The 21,523-nt window shown below is 45.3% G+C and overlaps 1 protein-coding gene across 1 annotated transcript in view; it reads right to left on the reverse strand.

Annotated features, from left to right (window-relative positions):
* Positions 1-21,523, reverse strand: part of LOC147125149 (solute carrier organic anion transporter family member 2B1-like) — a 63,020-nt gene that overhangs the window by 28,191 nt on the left and 13,306 nt on the right. Inside the window, exons 2-4 of the mRNA XM_085992311.1 lie at positions 16,573-16,710; positions 7,962-8,124; positions 1,163-1,381 (exon numbers count right to left, since the gene is read on the reverse strand). Coding sequence (XP_085848437.1) covers positions 1,163-1,381; positions 7,962-8,124; positions 16,573-16,710 — 520 coding nt within the window. The remainder of the gene's footprint in view (positions 1-1,162; positions 1,382-7,961; positions 8,125-16,572; positions 16,711-21,523) is intronic.

A 21,523-nucleotide genomic window follows, 5' to 3' on the forward strand; every position in this document is an offset into this window, starting at 1 on the left:
CCTTCTCCAGGGCAACTAGGGATGGGCAATAAATGCTGGCTTTGCCAGCGACGCCCACATCCCATGAACAAATTTTAAAAAACTACTTCTAGGGGGCAATACCCATAAAGGTGGAGCTGGGTCATTCAAGATTCCATGACTTTTGGTGTGCTGTTTGACTGCCCATACAACATCAATATATAAATAAGACAGAACTTCTTCCAGTTAAACATAGGCAAGAACAAAGACATCCTGTCCAATTCTCATCAGAAACTCTGCACTCACACCCTGCAATTCTCTTCTCTGTCCTGGTTGCTTGACAGTGTCAGTACCCTGCCCAACCTTAAGCTGAATTTCAAAGCCCACTTCTAGTCACTCATCGGGACTGCCTATTTCTACCTCCAAAACATCATCCACCTCTGTCTGCCTCACCACAACCGCTACTGAAATCCTTATCCATGCCTTTATTACCCCCTGGTATGACTTTTACCGCACCCTCTTAGCCAGGTTCTCAACATGCACCCTACACAAAATATAACGAATGCAGAATTCCATTGCTTGCATCATATCCCGCAGCAAATCCTGCTTACACATCGCCCAGTCCTCACTGGGCTCCACTTGCTCCCCGCCCCCACTGCTTTGAATTCAAAATTCACTTTCTTGTTACAAAACTGCCATGGCCTTGCCCCAATCTACCTCTGCAAATTCCTCTAACCCTACGCCTCAACTCATAACCCCACTCTTTTGAGCATTCACTTCATTATTTCCCCTTCTCTCGACTCCACCATTGGTAGTAGATCCTTCCGTCATGATGGCCCACAATCTGGATTTTGTTTTCTGAACCTCTCCATCTTCTTACATGTCTCCCCACCTTCAAAAGTCTTCTCAGAACCTATCTCTTCAACCTCCCGCCCTCCTATTGCCAGCTTTTTGCTTGGTGTCCATTACCTCCCTTCCCCTTGAAAAGAATATTGGAATGTTTTATTAATTGAAGACAGTATATAAGTGTAAGTTGTTGCAGTGGTGGGGTTGTGGAGTTGCAGTGGTGTAGTTGTGGAGTTGCAGTGGTGTGGTTGTGGGGTTGCAGTGGTGTAGTTGTGGGGTTGCAGTGGTGTGGTTGTGGAGTTGCAGTGGTGTGGTTGTGGGGTTGCTATTGCAGAGATTTTTGGTGCATCAAACCTACCCATATATATTGGAATGTTTTTCTCACTCCCAAAATCGTCTATGTATGAAATTCCAAAGGGCTGGATAGGGACCATCCCGATTCCTCGCAGCAGCTGAGTGAATATGAAGATGGTGACCACATTGCTGCCAGTGCTTCTGTCCTGCATGCACTCCAAATCTGTTGGAGAGGAAAGGGTTTCGGATTCTTCGACCTTACAAAGGTTGGAGTCTGTCGAATCTACAAAAAGTAGACAAAAAGCTAGAAATTGCTGTTAGCATTGTTTGATATTCCTCTGTCCACTATTTTAATGGGGGATTAACCCATTAAAAAAAATGCCTCTATTAAATAGCAGACAGAGAAAACCATATGTACATACTGTGCATTCATCCACTAATATCACCAACAGTAATTTCTAACTTGCAGACTTTTAAAGTGTTGGCACCACGTTTACCAATGCTTCACGGGTAAGTATGCTGTAATGGACTCAAGTGTTATATATGACATGTCAATTAACACCACTTGGTAATAATGAATTAAAAAAAAGAGCAGCATCCTGAGACAGGCCTGGGCCTGTGCGATAGACCCACAACCACCCTGCCGATAAGAGCTGAACACACTGAACAAGGCCTGGGTGATGGGCCATTCCACTTGATTCAACTGTTTTTTATATATATATTTATATGCAGTACAGTAGTGTAATGGTATGTTACTGGACTAGTAATCCAGTGTCTTGAACTAATAATCCAGAGAATGGGAGCTCAAAGCCCACCATGGCAGTTTAAGAATTGAAATTCAGTTTAAATAAAAAGCTGGTATCAGTAAAAGTGACCATGGAGATTGTCGTAAAAAAAAACTGGTTCATTAATGTCCTTGGTACAATAGTGTGTACTACATCAGATTAACAGCTTGATGTGAGTATCATGTGTTAATTGGTATATATATATATATATATATATAGAGTACAGCACGTGCTAGAGACATCTCTGTGCAGAACAGTCAGCAAGATAAGGTGCTAGTGTAGAAGTAGTGCACTGTATTCCTGTAGAACTGGGTTTAGAGAATAGACTCTTAGATGAAACTTATATCATATGATTTTAGGAGTGTATAAGTTCTAGGAGTGTATAAGTTCTAAGTATAGTGGAAAAGTACTTAGAAAAACAAGATGAAGTAACCCCGATTAAGAGTGAGGTGGGGACTCCTGTCTAATGGTTCTGTGCTGAGACTAGCCAAGTGATATATTGCAGAGCTGAACAAATCTGGTTTGAGTTAGTTTTCAGATAAAGGAATAACTAAGGGTTACAATATATTTTATGCCAAAAGTAGGTGTGTTATAGCAAAGGTCTAAATGGAGAATGCAATGTACCTTTGGGGGGTACTTCTGAGCAAGAATGGCTTGGATTGGTGATGCTATTGGTTCCTGATTGATATCCTACTTGTAACTTTGATAGACATACAGTATTTGCTTACTTGTAATCACATATACGTTCAATAAATCTTGAAAGTTAACTTGTATCTTGAGTCTTAGGGCTGGATTTTCATTGGGCCGTGGAGTCGGGATTGGAGGCGTGTGGGGGTTTAAAATCCCGAAATCGGGGGTCCCGACCCCATCCTGCCCCCAACCCGCCTCTATGCCAGTTTCAAAGGAGGCGGGTACCCGCCCCACACCGGGACCCGCCTCCCTGAGGCGGGAAGGGGATTAGTGCCAATTAACTGCCTGTTAACAGGCAGTTTTTAGCCTAATCCCTATTTTCATTGTTGAAATGTGGGATTCCCGACAGCTCCAAACCATGGCAAGTTAGCGAGGTGGGCCGTCGGGATGAAGGGCTTGGAGGGGTCGAGATGTCCGGTGTTCAGGTGAGTGATGGGTGCATGAGTGCAGAGGTAAGTTTGTTTGGTCTGTGTAAAGTGTGTAAATAAGTTCTACTAACCTTTACTTACCTTTACAGCCTTCCTTCCTTCAGGTCTCGGGAGTCCCTCATCTCACCGGCACAGAAAGCAGAATGGCTATCTGCTGTCAAAATCTGCAGCCTCTGCTTTCTGTTCCGGGGAGATCTCTAAATCATCCTGAGAGGAAGGAATTAACCTGGAGTACAGATTGCCAGTGTTTGACAGCTTTAAACTGCTGTGAAATGCTGATATTTCATCTGTCAAACAGTCTTGACAGATTAAATTTTAATCTGTGACGTCACCTGTTGCTGGGTGGCCCTTAATTGGCCTGCTGAGCCCACTGGGTGGGCTCAACAAGGTCAATCAAGTCAAAATTGCGTGGGTTGGCTAGAACTTGATGGAGGCGGGACTACAACCCCAAAAGTTGTAGTCCCGCCTCCCACCTGCCTCCTCAATGAAAATCCAGCCCTTAGTCTTTCTTAGAACTGGAACAAGCTGGACGGGTTACACCTTGGCAGAACCAGGACCAATATCCTTGCAGGGGGGTTTGCTAGTGCTGTTGGGAAGGATTTAAACTAGTTTGTCAGTGGGCTGGGAACATAAGTGTGGGTCCAGAACGGTGAGAAATAAAGCTGGAAGTGAAAGTTAGAAAAGTAGTCAGCAAAAGTAGTAGGGAGCAGAAACAAAGGCCAACAGTAAAGAGGGTCAAAGTGCAGAAAAATATTAAACAGGCAAAGTTGAAGGCACTTTATCTAAATGCACATAGCATTCGCAACAAGGTGGATGAATTAATGACACAAATAGAACTAAATGAGTATGATGTAATTGCCATTACAGAGACATGGTTGCAGGGTAACCAAAACTGGGAACTGAATGTTCCAGGGTACTCAACATTTAGGAAGGACAGACAAAAAGGAAAAGGAGGTGGCATAAAGCTGTTAATAAGGGATGAGATCGGTACGGTAGAGATAAAAGATCTTGGCTCGGCAGATCGTGATGCAGAACTGGAATCAGTTCGGGTGGAGCTAAGAAACAGCAAAGGGCGGTATACATTGGTGGGAGTTGTGTATGGGCCACCAAACAGTAATGGTAATGTAGGGCACAGTATCAATCAAGAAATTAGAAGAGCATGTAACAAGGGCAATATGGTAATCATGGGGGACTTTAATCTACATATTGACTGGGCAAATCAAATGACCACTAATGGTGTGGAGGACGAATTCTTGGAATGCATGCGAGATGGTTTCCTGGATCAGTATGTGGAGGAACCAACAAGGGAACTGGTTATTCTGGATCTGGTACTGTGTAATGAGAAAGGGCTAATCAATAATCTTGTGGTAAAGGGGCCTTTAGGGACGAGTGACCATAATATGATTGAATTTTACATTAAGTTTGAGAGTGATGTAGTCCAATCTGAAACTAAGGTCTTCAATCTAAACAGAGGAAACTACAAGGGTATGAAGGACACGTTGGCCATGGTAGATTGGGAGACTACACTAAAAGGTACAATGGCTAACATTCAAGGAAACAATGCATAATTTGCAAGAAACATATATTTCTCTAGGGCATAAAAACCCAAAAGGAAAAGTGATCCAACCATGGCTAACAAAAGAAATTAAAGCTAGTATTAAGTCAAAGGAGGAAGCTTTTTGCCAGAAAAAGCAGTCAGCCTGAGGATTAGAAATCAGCAAAGGGGGACCAAGCAATTGATAAAGGGAAAATGGAATATGAGCACAAACTAGCGAAAAATATAAAAACGGATTGTAAAAGCTTCTATAGGTATGTGAAAAGGAAAAGACTGGTGAAGGTAAATGTAGGTCCTTTATAGTCAGAGATGGGAGAATTTATAATGGGGAATGAGGAAATGGCAGAGAAATTAAATAGATACTTTGGGCTAGATTTTCAGGGAGCCGTCAGGCGGGGTTTCAGGCATGTGGGGGGCAAAATCCCAACTTTGGGGGTCCCGACACCATCCCGCCCAAAACCCTGCCCCACATAAGTTTCAGGGGCGGCAGGTACCTGCCCCGCACTGGGACCCGCCGAAACCAGGCGGGAAGGGATTAGTGCCAATTAACTGCCTGTTAACAGGTAGTTAACAGGCAGTTTTTAGCCTAATCCCCATTTTGAGGGGTTTTGTGTGGGTTTCCCGACGGCTCCAAACCACGCCAGGTTAGAGCAGCGGGCCGTCGGGTTGAATGAGTTGGAGGGGTTGCAATGTCGGCGCTCAGGTGAGTGATGGGTGCATGAGTGTAAAGGTAAGTGTGTTTGGTGTGTCTAAAGTGTGTCAAGAACTTTTACTTACCTTTACTTACCTTAACAGCCTTTCTTCCTGTAGCCGTCGAGAGCGCAGCACTCAGCCGGACCTGTCAAAAGTGACAGCCTTCAGCTTTTAGTGCTGCTGAGATTTCTAAATGAGTCTGCGCAGAAGGACTCATCTTAGAAATCAGACTGTCAGTGTTTGACAGCTTCAAACAGCTGTAAAACACTGATATTTCATCTGTCAGAAATCTTGACAGATGAAATTGCAGTCTGTGACGTCACCTGTTGCCTGGTGGTCCTTAATTGGCTTGCTGAGCCCGCTGGGCGGGCTCAACAAGGTCAATCAAGGGAAAATCGCGCGGATTGGCCGGACGTCGAAGTTGGCGGGTCATAAACCCGAAAGGGGAAGTCCCGCCTTCTTCCCGACAGGTTCGACAAAATCGACCCCTTTGTTTCTGTCTTCACGGAGGAAGACACAAAAAACCTCCCAGAAATACGAGAAAACCAAGGGTGTGGCGAGAATGAAGAACTTAAAGAAATTATTATTAGGAAAAAAACAGGACTAGCAAAATGAATGGGACTAAAAGTCGATAAATCCCAAGGACCGGATGACCTACATCCTAGGGTTTTGAAAGAGGTGGCCATTGGGATAGTAGACGCATTGGTTGTCATCTTCCAAAATTCTATAGATTCTGGAACGGTTCCTGCAGATTGGAGGATAGCAAATGTAACCCCGCTATTTAAGAAAGGAGGGAGAGAGAAAGCGGGGAACTACAGACCTGTTAGCCTCACATCAGTATTTGGGAAAATGCTGGAATCTATTATAAAGGATGCAATAACTGGGCACTTAGAAACTAATATTAGATTGGGCAGAGTCAACATGGATTTATGAAAGGGAAATCCTGTTTGACAAACCTATTGGAGTTCTCTGAGGATGTAACTAGTGGAGTAGACAAAGGGGAACTGGTAGATGTGGTGTATCTGGATTTTCAGAAGGCCTTCGATAAGGTCCCACACAAGAGGTTGGTGAACAAAATTAGGGCACATGGAATTGGGGGTAATATACTAGCATGGATTGAGAATTGGTTAACAGACAGAAAACAAAGAGTAAGGATAAACAGGTCTTTTTTCGGATGGCAGGCTGTGACTAGTGGGGTACTGCAAGGATCGGTGCTTGGGCCCCAGCTATTCACAATCTATATCAATGATTTGGATGAGGGGACTAAATGTAACATTTCCAAATTTGCTGATGATACAAAGCTAGGTGTCAGTTTCAGTTGCGAAGAGGATGTGAAGAGGCTTCAAGGGGATCTCGACAGGCTCAGTGAATGGGCGAGAACATGGCAGATGGAATATAATGTGGATAAATGTGAAGTTATCCACTTTGGTAGGAAAAACAGAAAGGCAGAGTATTTCCTAAATGGTGAAAGATTGGGGAATGCAGATGCTCAGAGGGACCTGGGTGTCCTTGTACATGAGTCACTGAAAGTGAATGTGCAGGTGCAGCAAGCCATTAGGAAGGCAAATGGTATGCTGGCCTTCATTACAAGAGGATTTGAGTACAGGAGTAAAGAAGTCTTACTCCAATTATATAGGGCCTTGTTGAGACCACACCTGGAGTACTGTGTACAATTTGGTCTCCTTACCTAAGGAAGGATATACTTGCCAATGAAGGTTCACGAGATTGATTCCTGGGATAGCGGGACTGCCGTATGAGAAGAGATTGAGTAAACTAGGACTATATTCTCTTGAATTCAGAAGAATGAGAGGGGATCTCATTGAAACATATAAAATTATTACAGGGCTTGATAGGGTGGATGCTGGGAGAATGTTTCCCTTGGCTGGGGAGTCTAGAACCAGGGGCCACAGCCTCAGGGTAAAGGGTAAGCCATTCAGGACTGAGATGAGAAGAAATTTCTTCACACAGAGGGTGGTGAATCTTTGGAATTCTCTACCCCAGAGGGCTGTGGAGGCTCAGTCATTGGTTATATTCAAAACAGAAGTCGATAGATTTCTGACTAGTAAGGGCATCAAGGGATATGGCGATAGGGCCGGTGAATGGAGTTGAGGCAGAAGATGAGCCATGATCTCATTGAATGGCGGAGCAGGCTCGAAGCGCCGAATGGCCTACTGCTGCTCCTATTTCTTATGTTCTTATGAAAGTCTTACACGATATCTTGCCAACTTCCTTTAGGGAAGGAAACCTGCCGTTCTTACTCAGTCTGGCTTACATGTGACTCCAGTCCCTGGCAACATGGTTGCCTCTTTACTGCCCTCTAAAGTGACATAGCAAGCCATTCAATTTTGTCAAACCGCTACAAAGGATTGTGACATTTCAAGAAGGCCCACCTTCTCAGGGCAACTAGGGATAGTCAATAAATGCCAGCCTTGCCTACGGCACCCACATCCCGAGAATGAATATTAAAAAAAATATATAATGGCAATTTTGGATCGTACAGAAGCTAAAAGTGGCATCATAATCTAATCTGCTGCATTTTAACAAATCATGATAGACCACTGTGCAGTGTATGTTGCACTGGCATTCCACCCACACTGTTTGTGCTGTCACACAGAAAGAAAATTTGGCCATACCTCATAGTTCTATCTTATTGTGAAGCTCTGGTACCAAAGATGTAGTATTACAAGTCTGGTGTCGCCATGATCTACTTACTAATAATGGCTTGGTCGTAGATATATGGTCCCATGATGAAATGCGGCACGGTGGTGAGGAATCCAGACATTGCCACCAGCATGCCTCCAAGGGCAACCACACGAGGACGATGCACCTTGCTCCCAAAGTAACTGACAAACACCACTAACACCGTGCTGCCAACCTGCAGTGAGATGGTGATGAGCCTGGTTAGAGAAATGCTGAGAAAACCGATTAATGATAAAAGACTGGTTAGTAAAATGGTGAAGACCTGATTAGCAAAAACTTAAGCAGCCTGTTTAGTGAGATGTTGAGGAGCCTGGTAAGTTAAACAACAGGAAGCCTGCTTAGTGAAATCGTGATGAACGTTGTTAGTGAGAGAGTGAGGAATCTTGGTTAATGAGATGGTGAGGAGCCTGGTTAATGAAATAATGAGCTCGATTAGGGAGACAGTAAAAGACTGGTTAGTGAGATATTGAGGAGCCTGGAAAGTGATTCATGACTAGGGTCAGTACATGTGGAGTCAGGGGACAAGTAGTAGAATGGATAGCAAGCTGGCTTCAAGACAGAAAACAGAGAGAAGGGGGTTAAAGGTAGTTACTCAGATTGGCAAATGGTGGGAAGTGGTGTTCCACAAGGATCGGTGCTGTGACCACTATTGTTTACCATTTACATAAACGATTTGGACTCAGGAATCGGAAGCAAAATTAAAAAAAATTGCAGATGACACCAAATTGGTGGTGTAGTTAACACAGAGGAGTACTGCAACAAAATAGAGGAAGACATTAATAAACTTGCAGAATGGGTGTGTAATTGACAAATGAACTTCAATATAGATAAGTGCAAGGTAATACATTTTGGTAGAATAAGAAGTCCACATACCCCATGGAAAATCAGTGTCTAAATGGGGTAGAGGAACAGAGGGATCGGGGGGTACAAATACACAAATCATTAAAAGTCACGACGCAGGTTAATAAGGCCGTAAAAAAAAGCAAACATAGCACTGGGATTCATTTCTAGAGGGATAGAATTGAAAAGCAGAAACATTGAGCTGGATTTTGCGACCCCCACGAGTGCGCACCCGTAGGGGCCTCGCAAGTGCCGGTTTCAGGCATGCGAAGCGCATGCGCTAAAACCCGGCACTTGCGATCTGTCAAGAATCCTCTTGACAAATCATCCGCCTGCCCAGGAAAAGGGCCTCCGCGGGCAGAGTTCCGCTTTCTGCACAACCTCCGCCCGCTGAAAACCTTAAAAAATCTTATGCCTGGTAAAAGCATGCGAAAGGGCTGCTTTTACCAGCATAAGAATTTTTAAAAATTAACAAAAAAAGTTTTCACTCATTTATAATTTAAAAATACTTTAAAAAAAGGTATGTTTATGTTTAGCCCCATAAAAAACTTTAATTATTTTTTTCAAAAAATAAAATTTTTGTTAAAAATTACATTTAATGTAATTTTAACTAATTTTAAATACCTGTACATGATTAAAAAATATATATTTAATGTTTAACTATGTTTTTAAATGTGATCCCCATTCATACTTTTGACAGAGCTAGCAGGTAAGTGCGTAGATTTTTTCCGATTGGAGGCATCCGCACGTAGGAAGCCTCCGATTGGAAATTCAGGGCCATTATGTTAATCTTGTATAGTACCTTGGTTAGACCATACTTGGAGTACTGTGAACAGTTCTGGTCTCCATATTATAAAAAGGATGTAGAGGCACTGGAGAAGGTGCAAAAAAGATTTACTAGAATGATACCAGAACTGAGAGGTTGTATCTATCAGGAAAGATTGAACAGGCTGGGGCTCTTTTCTCTAGAAAAGATAAGACAAAGGGTGACCTGATAGAGGCCTTTGAGATTATAAAAGGGTTTGATAGGGTAGACATAGAGAAGATGTTTCCACTTGTGGGCACGACCAGAACTAGGGGCCATAAATGTAAGATGGTCACTAATAAATCCAATAGGGAATTCAGGAGAAACTTCTTTACCCAGAGAGTGGTTAGAATGTGGAACTCGCTACCACAAGGAATAGTTGAGGTGAATAGCATAGATGCATTTAAAGGGAAGCCAGATAAACACAAGAGGGAGAAAGGAATAGAAGGATATGTTGATGGGGTTCGGTGAAGAGATGTGCGAGGAGGCTCGTGTGGAGCATAAAGCTGTTGGGCCAAATTACCTGTTTCTGTGCTATAACTACTTTGTAAGTGAGATAATAATGAGATGAGTTAGTGAGATAATAAAACTTAGCAATTTTGCAAAGTTTTTTCTTCTTTTAATTTGTTTTTTTTGCCTAATTTTCTCTCCTGCTCACAAGATATTGAGTGCGGCAAAGATATGGGAACAGTAGCATAGTGGTAATGTCACTGGGCTAGTAATGCAGAGGCCTGAACTAATGATCCAGAGACGTGAGTTCAAATCCCACCACGTCAGCTGGGGAATTTAAATTCCGTTAGTTTAATAAATCTGGAATAAAAAGCTAGTATCAGTAATGGTGACCATGAAACTATTGGATTGTCATAGAATTGAACCCATCTGGTTCATTAATGTCCTTTAGGGAAGGAAATCTACCGGCCTATATGTGACTCAAGACCCACAGCAATGTGGTTGACTCTTAACTGCCCTCTGAAATGGCCTAGCAAGGCACTCAGTTGTAACAAACTGCTACAAAACAAAATAATAAGAATGAAACCAGATGGACCACCTGGCATCGACCTCGGCACTGGCTACGGACACGGCAACGGCACACCCAGCCCAGTCAACTCTGTAAAGTTCTCCTCACCAACATCTGGGGACTTGTGCCAAAATTGGGAGAGCTGTCCCACAGACTAATCAAGCAACAGCCTGATATAGTCATATTCACAAAATCATACCTTTCAGCCAATGTCCCAAACTCCTCCATCACCATCCTTGGGTATGTCCTGTCCCACCGGCAGGACAAATCCACCAGGGGTGGCGGCACAGTGGTATACAGTCGGGAAGGATTGGCCCTGGGAATCCTCAACATTGACTCCGGACCCCATGAAGTCTCATGACTTCAGATCAAGCATAGGCAAGGAAACCTCCTGCTGATTACCACCTACCTGTAAGCATCAAACGCAGGCCCCAAGTTTATTTCAGGCTTTTTGAATGACTGTTACTGCCTGTTTGGAGAAGATATGGGAGGGGCCCAGGTGTTCGTGGACAGGAGATTCCAGCCAGGCCTACAAACTAATTATGGGAGAATGTCTGGGCAGACAGAATTCTCTGGGAAGACAATGGGCTGGATTTTCATTGAGGAGTCGGGTAGGAGGCGGGACTACAACTTTCGGGGTTGTAGTCCCGCCTCATCGAGTTCTAGCCAACCCACGCGATTTTGACTTGATTGACCTTGTTGAGCCCACCCAGCGGGCTCAGCAGGCCAATTAAGGGCCACCCGGCAACAGGTGACGTCACAAAGGCTTTTTGACAGGTGAAATATCAGCGTTTCATAGCTGTTTGAAGCTGTCAAGCACTGACAATCTGTACTCCAAGTTAATTCCTTCCTGTCAGGATGATTTAGAGATCTCCCCGGAACAGAACGCCGAATGCTGGAACTTTTGACAGATCGCGGCCATTCTGTTTTCTGTGCCGGTGAGATGAGGGACTCCCGAGATCTGAGGGAAGGAAGGCTGTAAAGGTATGTAAATGTAAGTACAACTTCTTTAAACACTTTAAACACACCAAACACACTTACCTCTGCACTCATGCACCCATCACTCACCTGAACACCAGACATCTCGACCCCTCCAAGCCCTTCATCCTGATGGCCTGCCTCGCTAACTTGGCGTGGTTTGGAGCCGTCGGGAATCCCACATTTCAACAATGAAAATAGGGATTAGGCTAAAAACTGCCTGTTAACTACCTGTTAACAGGCAGTTAATTGGCACTAATCCCCTTCCCGCCTCGGGGAGGCGGGTCCCAGCACAGGTTGGGTACCCGCCTCCTTTGAAACTGGCATGGAGGCGGGTTGAGGGCGGGATGGGTTCGTGCCCCCCGATTTCGGGATTCTATGTTTCTATGTTTAACCCCCCCACACGCCTGCAATCCCGCCTCCACGGCCCAATGAAAATCCTGCCCAATGGGTCCGGGGAGGTGACTCATACGGTCATAAGCACCTAGATGAGATAGCCCCGAAAGGGAGGAACCGGACAAAAGAGGGCCATGGTAAATTAATGGAAAGCCAATTAACCCAGGATCAGGTGACAAGTGCAGCCCATTACCTGCCATTAACAGTAACGAGCACCTAGATGAGATAGCCCCAGAAGGCGGGAACCGGACAAAAGAGGGCCATTGTAAATTAATGGAAAGCCAATTAACCCAGGATCAGGTGACAAGTGCGGCCCATCATCTGCCATTAACACCAGCACCTAGATGGGATAGCCCTGAAAGGCGGGAAACCAGACAAAGAAGGGTGATTAAAAAGACATTACACAGGGGAGAATGAACTAGAAGGATATAGAGAAGGCAGCTTTGGCCATTAGCTCTCTTTCTCTCTCTCTCTCTCACTTGCTTGAAACCACCATGAGCGACAAGAGCCTTGCCTTGCTCTTCGACTGTAGGAACGAACCTCGAAACTGGGACTTGGATACTGCATCGGCAATACGGAACCAGGAGACACGTTCTACACAGGGGAGCAGCGAGCAAGAAAACGGACAATCGGCAAGAAAACGGACAATCGGGGTGAGCATTGTCCAAGCCCACGCATCCTTAAGACCACCGGTACTGTGTGAGGGGGTGTTGTGTGTCCCAACCAAGCCAGAGGGGTTTAGTGGGGAGGTTCTGTGTGTATTATATAGTGTATGTTACGGGGTTTGTGGGACAAGTCCATGTTATACTCTGTATAGCAACACAGTGTGATTTTAGGCATCTTAATACGAGACAGGGGCCTGTTCGACGGGCCAAGTTGTATTGTTGTACTGTTTGTTTTACGCCACCAAGCATTTTACGTACTGGAGGCGGGTGTGTGTGTTAACCTTATTAAACACCGTATGGTTGAGTCTGAAAAGCTTGTCTGTGTTCTAATCCTGTTCACCGTAATTCCTGTTGTCTAGAACTAAGTAGGAGGGGTGATTTGAACCACCAAAGCATCCACCTACAATCGCCCTCCCTCAGCTGATAAATCAGTACTCCTCCATGTTGAACACCACTTGGAAGAAGCACTGAGAGTAGCAAGGGCACAGAATGTACTTTGGGTGGGGGGCTTCAATGTCCATCACCAAGAGTGGCTCGGTAGCACCACTACTGACCGAGCTGGCCGAGTCCTGAAGGACATAACTGCCAGTCTGCTGCCAGACAGGTGGTGAGAGAACCAACACGAGGGAAAAATCTACTTGACCTTGCCCTTACCTGTCGCAGATGCATCTGTCTATGATAGTATTGGTAGCAGTGACCACCGCACAGTCATTGTGGAGACAAAGTCCCGTTGTCACACTGAGGACACCCTCCATCGTGTTGTGTGCCACTACCACCGTGCTAAATGGGATAGATTCAGAACAGATCTAGCAGCTCAAAACTGGGCATCCATGAGGCGCTGTGGGCCAACAGCAGCACGAGAACTGTATTCCACCACAATCTGTAACCTCATGGCCCGGCATATCCCTCACTCTGCCATTACCATCAAGCCAGGGGACCAACCCTGGTTCAATAAGGAGTGTAGAAGAGCATGCCAGGAGCAGCACGAGGTGTACCTAAAAATGCGGAAGCTGCAACACAGGACTACATGCATGCTAAAAAGTGGAAGCAGCATGCTATAGACAGGGCAAAGCGATCCCACAATCAACGGATCAGATCAAAGCTCTGCAGTCCTGCCACATCCAGTCGTGAATGGTGGTGGACCATTAAACAACTACCGGGAGGAGGAGGCACCATGAATATCCCATCCTCAATGATGGTGGAGCCCAGCACGTGGCATTTGCAACCATCTTCAGCTAGAAGTGCCGAGTGGATGATCCATATCGGCCTCCTCCTGAGGTCCCCACTATCACAGAAGCCAGTCTTCAGCCAATTCGATTCACTCCACGTGGTATCAAGAAACGGCTCAGCGCACTGGATACTGCAAAGGCTAGGGGCCCTGACAACATCCCGGCTATCATGCTGAAGACCTGTGCTCCAGAACTAGCTGCGCCTCTAGCCAAGCTGTTCCAGTACAGCTACAACACTGGCATCTATCCGACAATGTAGAAAACTGCCCAGGTATGTCCTGTCTGCAAAAAGCAGGACAAATCCAATCCGGCCAATTACTGCCCCATCAGTCTACTCTCAATCATCAGCAAAGTGATGGAAGGTGTCATCGACAGTGCTATCAAGCAGCACTTACTCAACAATAACCTGCCCACTGATGCCCAGTTTGGGTTCCGCTAAGACCACTCGGCTCCCGACCTCATTACAGTCTTGGTGCAAACATGGACAATGGAGCTGATTTCCAGAGGTGAGGTGAGAGTGACTGCCCTTGACATCAAAGCTGGAATCGGGGGGAAAACTCTCCACTGGCTGGAGTCATACCTAGCACAAAGGAAGATGGTTGTGGTGATAGAAGGTCAATCATCACAACCCCAGGACATCACTTCATGAGTTCCTCAGGACAGTGTCCTAGGCCCAACCATCTTCAGCTGCTTCATCAATGATCTTCCCTCCAACATAAGGTCAGAAATGGGGATGTTCGCTGATGACTGCACAGTGTTCAGTGCCATTCACAACCCCTCTGATAATGAATGCAGTCCACGCCCACATGCAACAAGACCTGGACGGCGTTCAGGCTTGGGCTGTTAAGTGGCAGGTAACATTCGTGCCACAGAAGTGCCAGGCAATGACTATCTCCAACAAGTGAGAGTCTAACCACCGCCCCATGACATTCAACGGTATTACCATCGCCGAATACCCCACCATCAACATCCTGGGGGTCACCATTGACCAGAAAACTTAACTGGACCAGCCACATAAATACCGTGGCTACAAGAGCAGGTCAGAGGCTGGGTATTCTGCGGCGAGTGTCCCACCTCCTGACTCCCCAAAGTCTTTCCACCATCTACAAGGCACAAGTCAGGAGTGTGATGGAATACTCTCCACTTGCCTGGATGAGTGCAGCTCCAACAACACTTAAGAAGCTCAACACCATCCAAGGCAAAGCGACCCGCTTGATTGGCACCCCATCTACCACCTTAAACATTCACACCCTCCACCACCGATGTACCATGGCTGCAGTGTGTACCATCTACAAGATACACTGCAGCCACTCGCCAAGGCTTCTTCGGCAGCACCTCCCAAACCAACTCTACCACCTAAAAGGACAGGGGCAGCAGTTGCATGGAAACATCACCTCCAAGTTCCCCTCCAAGTCACACATGATCCTGATTTGGAAATATATCGCCGATCCTTCATCGTTGCTGGGTCAAAATCCTGGAACTCCCTCCCTAACAGCACTGTGGGAGTACCTTCACCACACGGACTGCAGCGGTTCAAGAAGGAAGCTCATTACCACCTTCTCAAGGGCAATTAGGGATGGGCAATCCCATGAATGAATGAAAAAATAAACATACCACTATGGCCATTGCTCCTCTGAAGCTTACTTTGTTGTTCCTTCTAAGCTCCAAGTACAGTATGCCATCATACATTTACTCCGCCTCGATAAATTGTTACTATGTTGAAATCAAGTCATTGCACTGCTCCTCAGCCTAACTCATTCTTTCTCAACACTATAAAACTGTGGAATTATTTATCTCTTACTGTCTTCTTTTCCCCTACAATCTTAAAGCTTTAAAAATCCAAGTTTAGCACCACCTAATCGGTACTTCCTGACTTGTTTTTCTCATACTCTTCAACCTTTGTGATATTCTGCACTATGAGACTTGGCCCATCACCTGGGTTTCTCAATTAGAAAAACAGCTCTGTGTTAGACCCACAAATGGATATAGGAATCCGAACAAAATAGAGTACATCCAGCTTTGAATAGTTCTCTCTAAATACTGATAATTGTTTTGCATGTTAGAATCATAGAATGATAGAATGATACAGCACAGAAGGATGCCATTCGCCCATCATGCCTGTGCTAGTTCTTTGAAAGAGCTATCCAAATAGTTCCACTCCCCTGCTCTTTCCCATAGTTCTGCAAATTTTTCCCTTTCAAATATTTATCCAATTCCCTTTTGCAAGTTATTATTGAATCTGCTTTTACCACCCTTTCAGGCAGTGCATTCCAGATCATAACAACTCGCTGCATAATTTTTTTCCCCTCATGTTGCCTCTGGTTCTTTTGCCAATTACCTTAAATCTCTGTCCTCTGCAATGATCCCTCTAATTTTGTTTGCGCCGCGCGGTCCCTTTAAGGGGCTGCACGGGCCATTCAAAATACTGTGCACGCATGGTTTTTGCATTGAAAAGCCAGCAAGCTGGCTGCGCGGGATCCCTGGAGTGCTGTGCGGTCGCGCGGCTGTGTAACTTAAAGGGAATGTTGGTCTGCTGGTTCCTGACCCCTCTGGCAATGGAATCAGTTTCTCTTTATTTACTCTATCAAAACCCTTTATGATCTGACCAATTTTTTATATATATAATTGATAATTATATCAATGCTGATGTAATTACAGTATGTCAGCTCAGTAGAAGCAGTGTGCTCCTTACCTCATGTACTGCTGTCAGGATCCCTGACATCTTGCTGGAGAAGCCGAAGCGCTTCTCAATAGTAGAGATGCTGGTTTTGAGGAAGATGGAGATAAGCAGCATGGACAGATGCAACATCCCATGGCAGAAGAGAAAAAACTAGACAAACAAATTATAGATGTCTTTATAGAGTTAACCAATAAATCCAAACATCTCCAATTCTTAATAAAAAAAGTGTGCAACCCTTTGGGAATGTCTCGTTTCAGAGAGTGCAACTTCGCAGTGGAATGTTTTTGCTTTAGAACGTGGTATCTCACTCTACAGTGTGTCCTGACAGAGACGGGTCTGGTTAAGATCATGTGTCGATCGTGGAGCTTCTTGTTTCAGAGTGTATAACTTCATCACTAAGGGTCGCATTTCAGAGAATTTGCTTCAGAGTGTGTGCCCTGCAGTTGAAGGGTCTTGTTTCAGGATTCATGCCCCCAATAGCGGGGAGTCTCAAGTCAAGTGTACAACCCCAAAATGGAGATCTCATTTCAAAGATCAAAGATCTCTTTTCATGGTGTCAGCCCTGCAGTGGAAGGTCTTATGTTAACGCGTGTCCCACAGTGGAATGTCTCAATCCAGGATGGTTTGTTGCCTCCCTGGTGCCAGGGTCAAGGATGTCACTGAGCGGCTGCAGGGCATTCTGGAGGGGTAGGGTGAACAGCCAGTGGTCGTGGTCCACATTGGTACCAACGACATAGGTAAAAAGAGGGATGAGGTCCTGCATCAAGAATTTAGGGAGCTAGGTAACAGATTAAAGAGCAGGACCTCAAAGGTTGTAATCTCTGGATTACTCCCAGTGCCACGTGCTAGTAAGTATAGGAATGGGAGGATAGAGCAGATGAATGCGTGGCTAAAGAGTTGGTGCAGGGGGGAGGGTTTTACTTTCCTGGATCACTGGGCCTGCTTCTGGGAAAGGTGGGACTTGTACAAGTCGGACGGGTTGCACCTGAACCAGAGCGGGACAAATATCCTTGCGGGGAGGTTTGCTAGCACTGTTGGGGGGGGTTTAAACTAACTTGGCAGGGGGATGGGATACAGAGGGGAGCTGAAATAGGGGGGGGATGTGCTGCCAATTATAGAGAAAGAAACAAGTCAGCTTGGTAGACAGGGCAAATATATAAGGGCAAGGCTGGATGGCATCTATTTTAATGCAAGGAGTCTTGCAAATAAGGTGGATGAACTGAAGGTGTTGATAAACACATGGGAGTATGATATTGTTGCTATCACGGAGACATGGTTGAGGGAAGGGCAGGACTGGCAGCTCAATATTTCGGGGTACAGAATCTTCAGGCGAGACAGAGGGGGAGGTATAAGAGGAGGGGGTGTCGCAATATTAATTAAGGAGTCAATTACTGCAGTAAGGAGGGATGATATATTAGCAGGGTCCTCTAATGAGGCCATATGGGTGGAGCTTAAAAACAAAAAGGGTTCAAGCACTTTGCTGGGAGTGTACTATAGGCCTCCAAACAGTCAGGGGGAGATAGAGGAACAGATATGTAGGCAAATCTCAGAGAAATGTGCAAATAATAGGGTAATAATAATGGGGGATTTCAACTTCCCCAATATTAACTGGGATAGTCAGAGTGTGAAAGGCTCAGAGGGTGTAGAATTCTTAAAGTGCATCCAGGAGAGCTTTTTGAGCCAGCATGTAGAAAGTCCTACAAGAGAGGGGGCGGTACTGGACCTAATTCTAGGGAATGTGGCCGGCCAAGTGGAAAAAGTGCTAATAGGTGAGCACTTTGGTGATAGTGACCATAATATGGTAAGATTTAAGGTGGTCATGGAAAAGGACAGGGATGGGCCGGAAATAAAGGTTCTAAATTGGGGGAAGGCCGATTTTAATAGGATAAGGCAGGATCTGGCCAAAATGGACTGGGATCAGCTACTTGTAGGAAAATCCGCATCGGAGCAATGGGAGGCTTTCAGAAGGGAGATTGAGATCATACAATGGCAACATGTTCCCGTAAAGGTCAAGGGTGGTTCCAAAAACCACAGGGAACCTTGGATGTCAGGGGATATACGAGAATGGATTAGGAAAAAAAGGAGGGCTTTTGGTAGATACAAAAGTCTAAAGACGGAGGAAGCCCTAGAGGAGTACAAAAAGTGCAGGGGGATACTTAAAAGAGAAATTAGGAGATCAAGGAGGGGCCATGAAATAACACTGGCGAGCAAAATAAAGGAAAATCCGAAGATGTTTTATAAGTATATTAAGGGTAAGAGGATAACTAGGGAAAAAATAGGGCCCATTAGGGACAAAAGTGGCAATCTGTGTGTGGAGCCGGAAGTTGTAGGAGGGGTTCTAAATGAATTTTTTGCATCTGTTTTCACTATGGAGAAGGACGATGTAGACATAGAAATAGGGCGGGGGGACTGTGATATGCTCGAACATATTAACATCGAGAGGGAGGAGGTATTGGCGGTTTTAGCTGGCCTAAAAATGGATAAATCCCCAGGCCCGGATGAAATGTATCCCAGGCTGCTGTGTGAGGCAAAGGAGGAGATTGCGGGGGCTCTAACGCATATATTCAGGACCTCTCTGGCCACAGGGGATGTGCCAGAGGACTGGAGAACCGCTAATGTAGTACCATTATTCAAGAAGGGTAGCAGGGAAAAACCGGGGAACTACAGGCCAGTGAGCCTAACATCAGTGGTAGGAAAATTATTGGAAAAAATCCTGAGGGACAAAATTTGTCTCCACTTGGAGAGGCAAGGGTTAATCAGGGATAGTCAACATGGCTTTGTCAAGGGAAGATCATGTCTGACTAATTTGATTGAATTTTTTGAGGGGGTGACTAGGTGTGTGGATGAGGGTAACGCAGTGGATGTGGTATATATGGATTTCAGTAAGGCCTTCGATAAAGTCCCGCACAGGAGACTGGTCAAGAAGGTAAGAGCCCATGGAATCCAGGGTGCCTTGGCACATTGGATACAAAACTGGCTTAGTGGCAGAAGGCAGAGGGTGATGGTCGAAGGTTGTTTTTGTGACTGGAAGCCTGTGGCCAGTGGGGTACCACAGGGATCGGTGCTGGGTCCCTTGCTGTTTGTGGTCTACATTAATGACTTGGATATGAATGTAAAGGGTATGATCAGTAAGTTCGCGGATGATACAAAAATTGGTAGGGTGGTAAATAGCGAGGAGGGTAGCCTCAGTCTGCAGGACGATATAGATGGGTTGGTCAGATGGGCGGAACAGTGGCAAATGGAATTTAACCCGGAAAAGTGCGAGGTGATGCACTTTGGGGGGACTAACAAGGCAAAGGAATACACAATGAATGGAAAGACCCTAGGCAAGACGGAGGGTCAGAGGGATCTGGGTGTGCAAGTACACAGATCCCTGAAGGCGGCGGAACAGGTGGATAAGGTGGTAAAAAAGGCATATGGGATACTTGCCTTCATTAGCCGAGGCATTGAATATAAGAGCAAGGAGGTTATGATGGAGCTGTATAAAACACTGGTTAGGCCACAGCTGGAATACTGTGTGCAGTTCTGGTCGCCACACTACAGGAAGGATGTGATCACGTTGGAGAGGGTGCAGAGGAGGTTCACCAGGATGTTACCAGGGCTGGAGCGCTTCAGCTATGAAGAGAGACTGGGCAGATTGGGTTTGTTTTCCTTGGAGCAGAGGAGGCTGAGGGGGGACATGATTGAGGTATACAAAATTATGAGGGGCATAGATAGGATGGATGCTGAGGAGCTTTTTCCCTTAGTAGAGGGGTCAATAACTAGGGGGCATAGATTCAAGGTAAAGGGCGGGAGGTTTAGAGGGGATTTGAGAAAGAACTTTTTCACCCAGAGGGTGGTTGGAGTCTGGAACTCACTGCCTGAAAGGGTTGTGGAGGCAGAAACCCTCACAACATTTAAGAAGCATTTGGATGTGCACTTGAAATGCCATAGCATACAAGGCTACGGGCCAAATGCTGGAATATGGGATTAGATTAGACAGGGCTTGATGGCCGGCGCGGACACGATGGGCCGAAGGGCCTCTATCCGTGCTGTATTACTCTATGACTCTATAGTGGGCACTCCATACAGAATTATGTGGTATAGCATTTGCAACAGACTGTACCACTTTACCAGCACCTCAGCACTAAATGAAAAAGGTTTCCTTCAGCTGCTGCATGTGGTGTGATGATGCCAAAGAAATGTTGCTAGGAAAGTGGAGGTGACTATTCAGACTGAATGAAATTAATTTTCTTCCTTTTTATGACCATTGCAATGTGTGGTGTCTGTACCTGAAGGTTAACACTGGGTGGTAGATTTCAATCCATGACCCCAGCAGATGTGTAATAGGAACATAGGAACACAGGAACAGGAGTAGGCCATTTAGCCCCTCGAGTCTGTTCCGCCATTCAGTGAGATCATGGCTGATCTGTGACCTAACTCCATATACCCGCCTTTGGCCCATATCCCTTAATACCTTTGGTTAACAGAAAGCTATCAATCTCAGATTTAAAATTAATAACTGATCTAGCATCCAAACTTTTACCACCCTTTGTGTGTAGAAGTGATTCTTAATTTCACTCCTGAAAGGTCTGGCTCTAATTTTTAGACTTTGCCCCTTAGTCATAGAATCTCCAACCAGCAGAAATAGTTTCTCTCTATCTACCCTATCTGTTCCCTTTAATATCTTGAAAACTTCAATCAGATCACCCCTTAACCTTCTAAATTCCAGAGAATACAACCCTAGTTTCTGTATTCTCTCCTCGAAACTTAACCCTTGGAGTCCGGGTATCATTCTGGTAAACCTATGCTGCACTCCCTCCAAGGCCAATATATCCTTCCTACGGTGTGATGCCCAGAACTGCTCACAGTGCTCCAGGTGTGGTCTAACCAGGGTTTTGTACAGCTGCAGCAGAACTTCTACCCCCTTGTATTCTAGTCCTCTAGATATAAAGGCCAGTATTCCATTAGCCTTTTTGATTAT

This window comes from Somniosus microcephalus, chromosome 1 (genome assembly GCF_052327205.1).
Source record: "Somniosus microcephalus isolate GS21.2 chromosome 1, FLI_Smic_1.0, whole genome shotgun sequence".
Taxonomy (NCBI): Eukaryota; Metazoa; Chordata; class Chondrichthyes; order Squaliformes; family Somniosidae; genus Somniosus; species Somniosus microcephalus.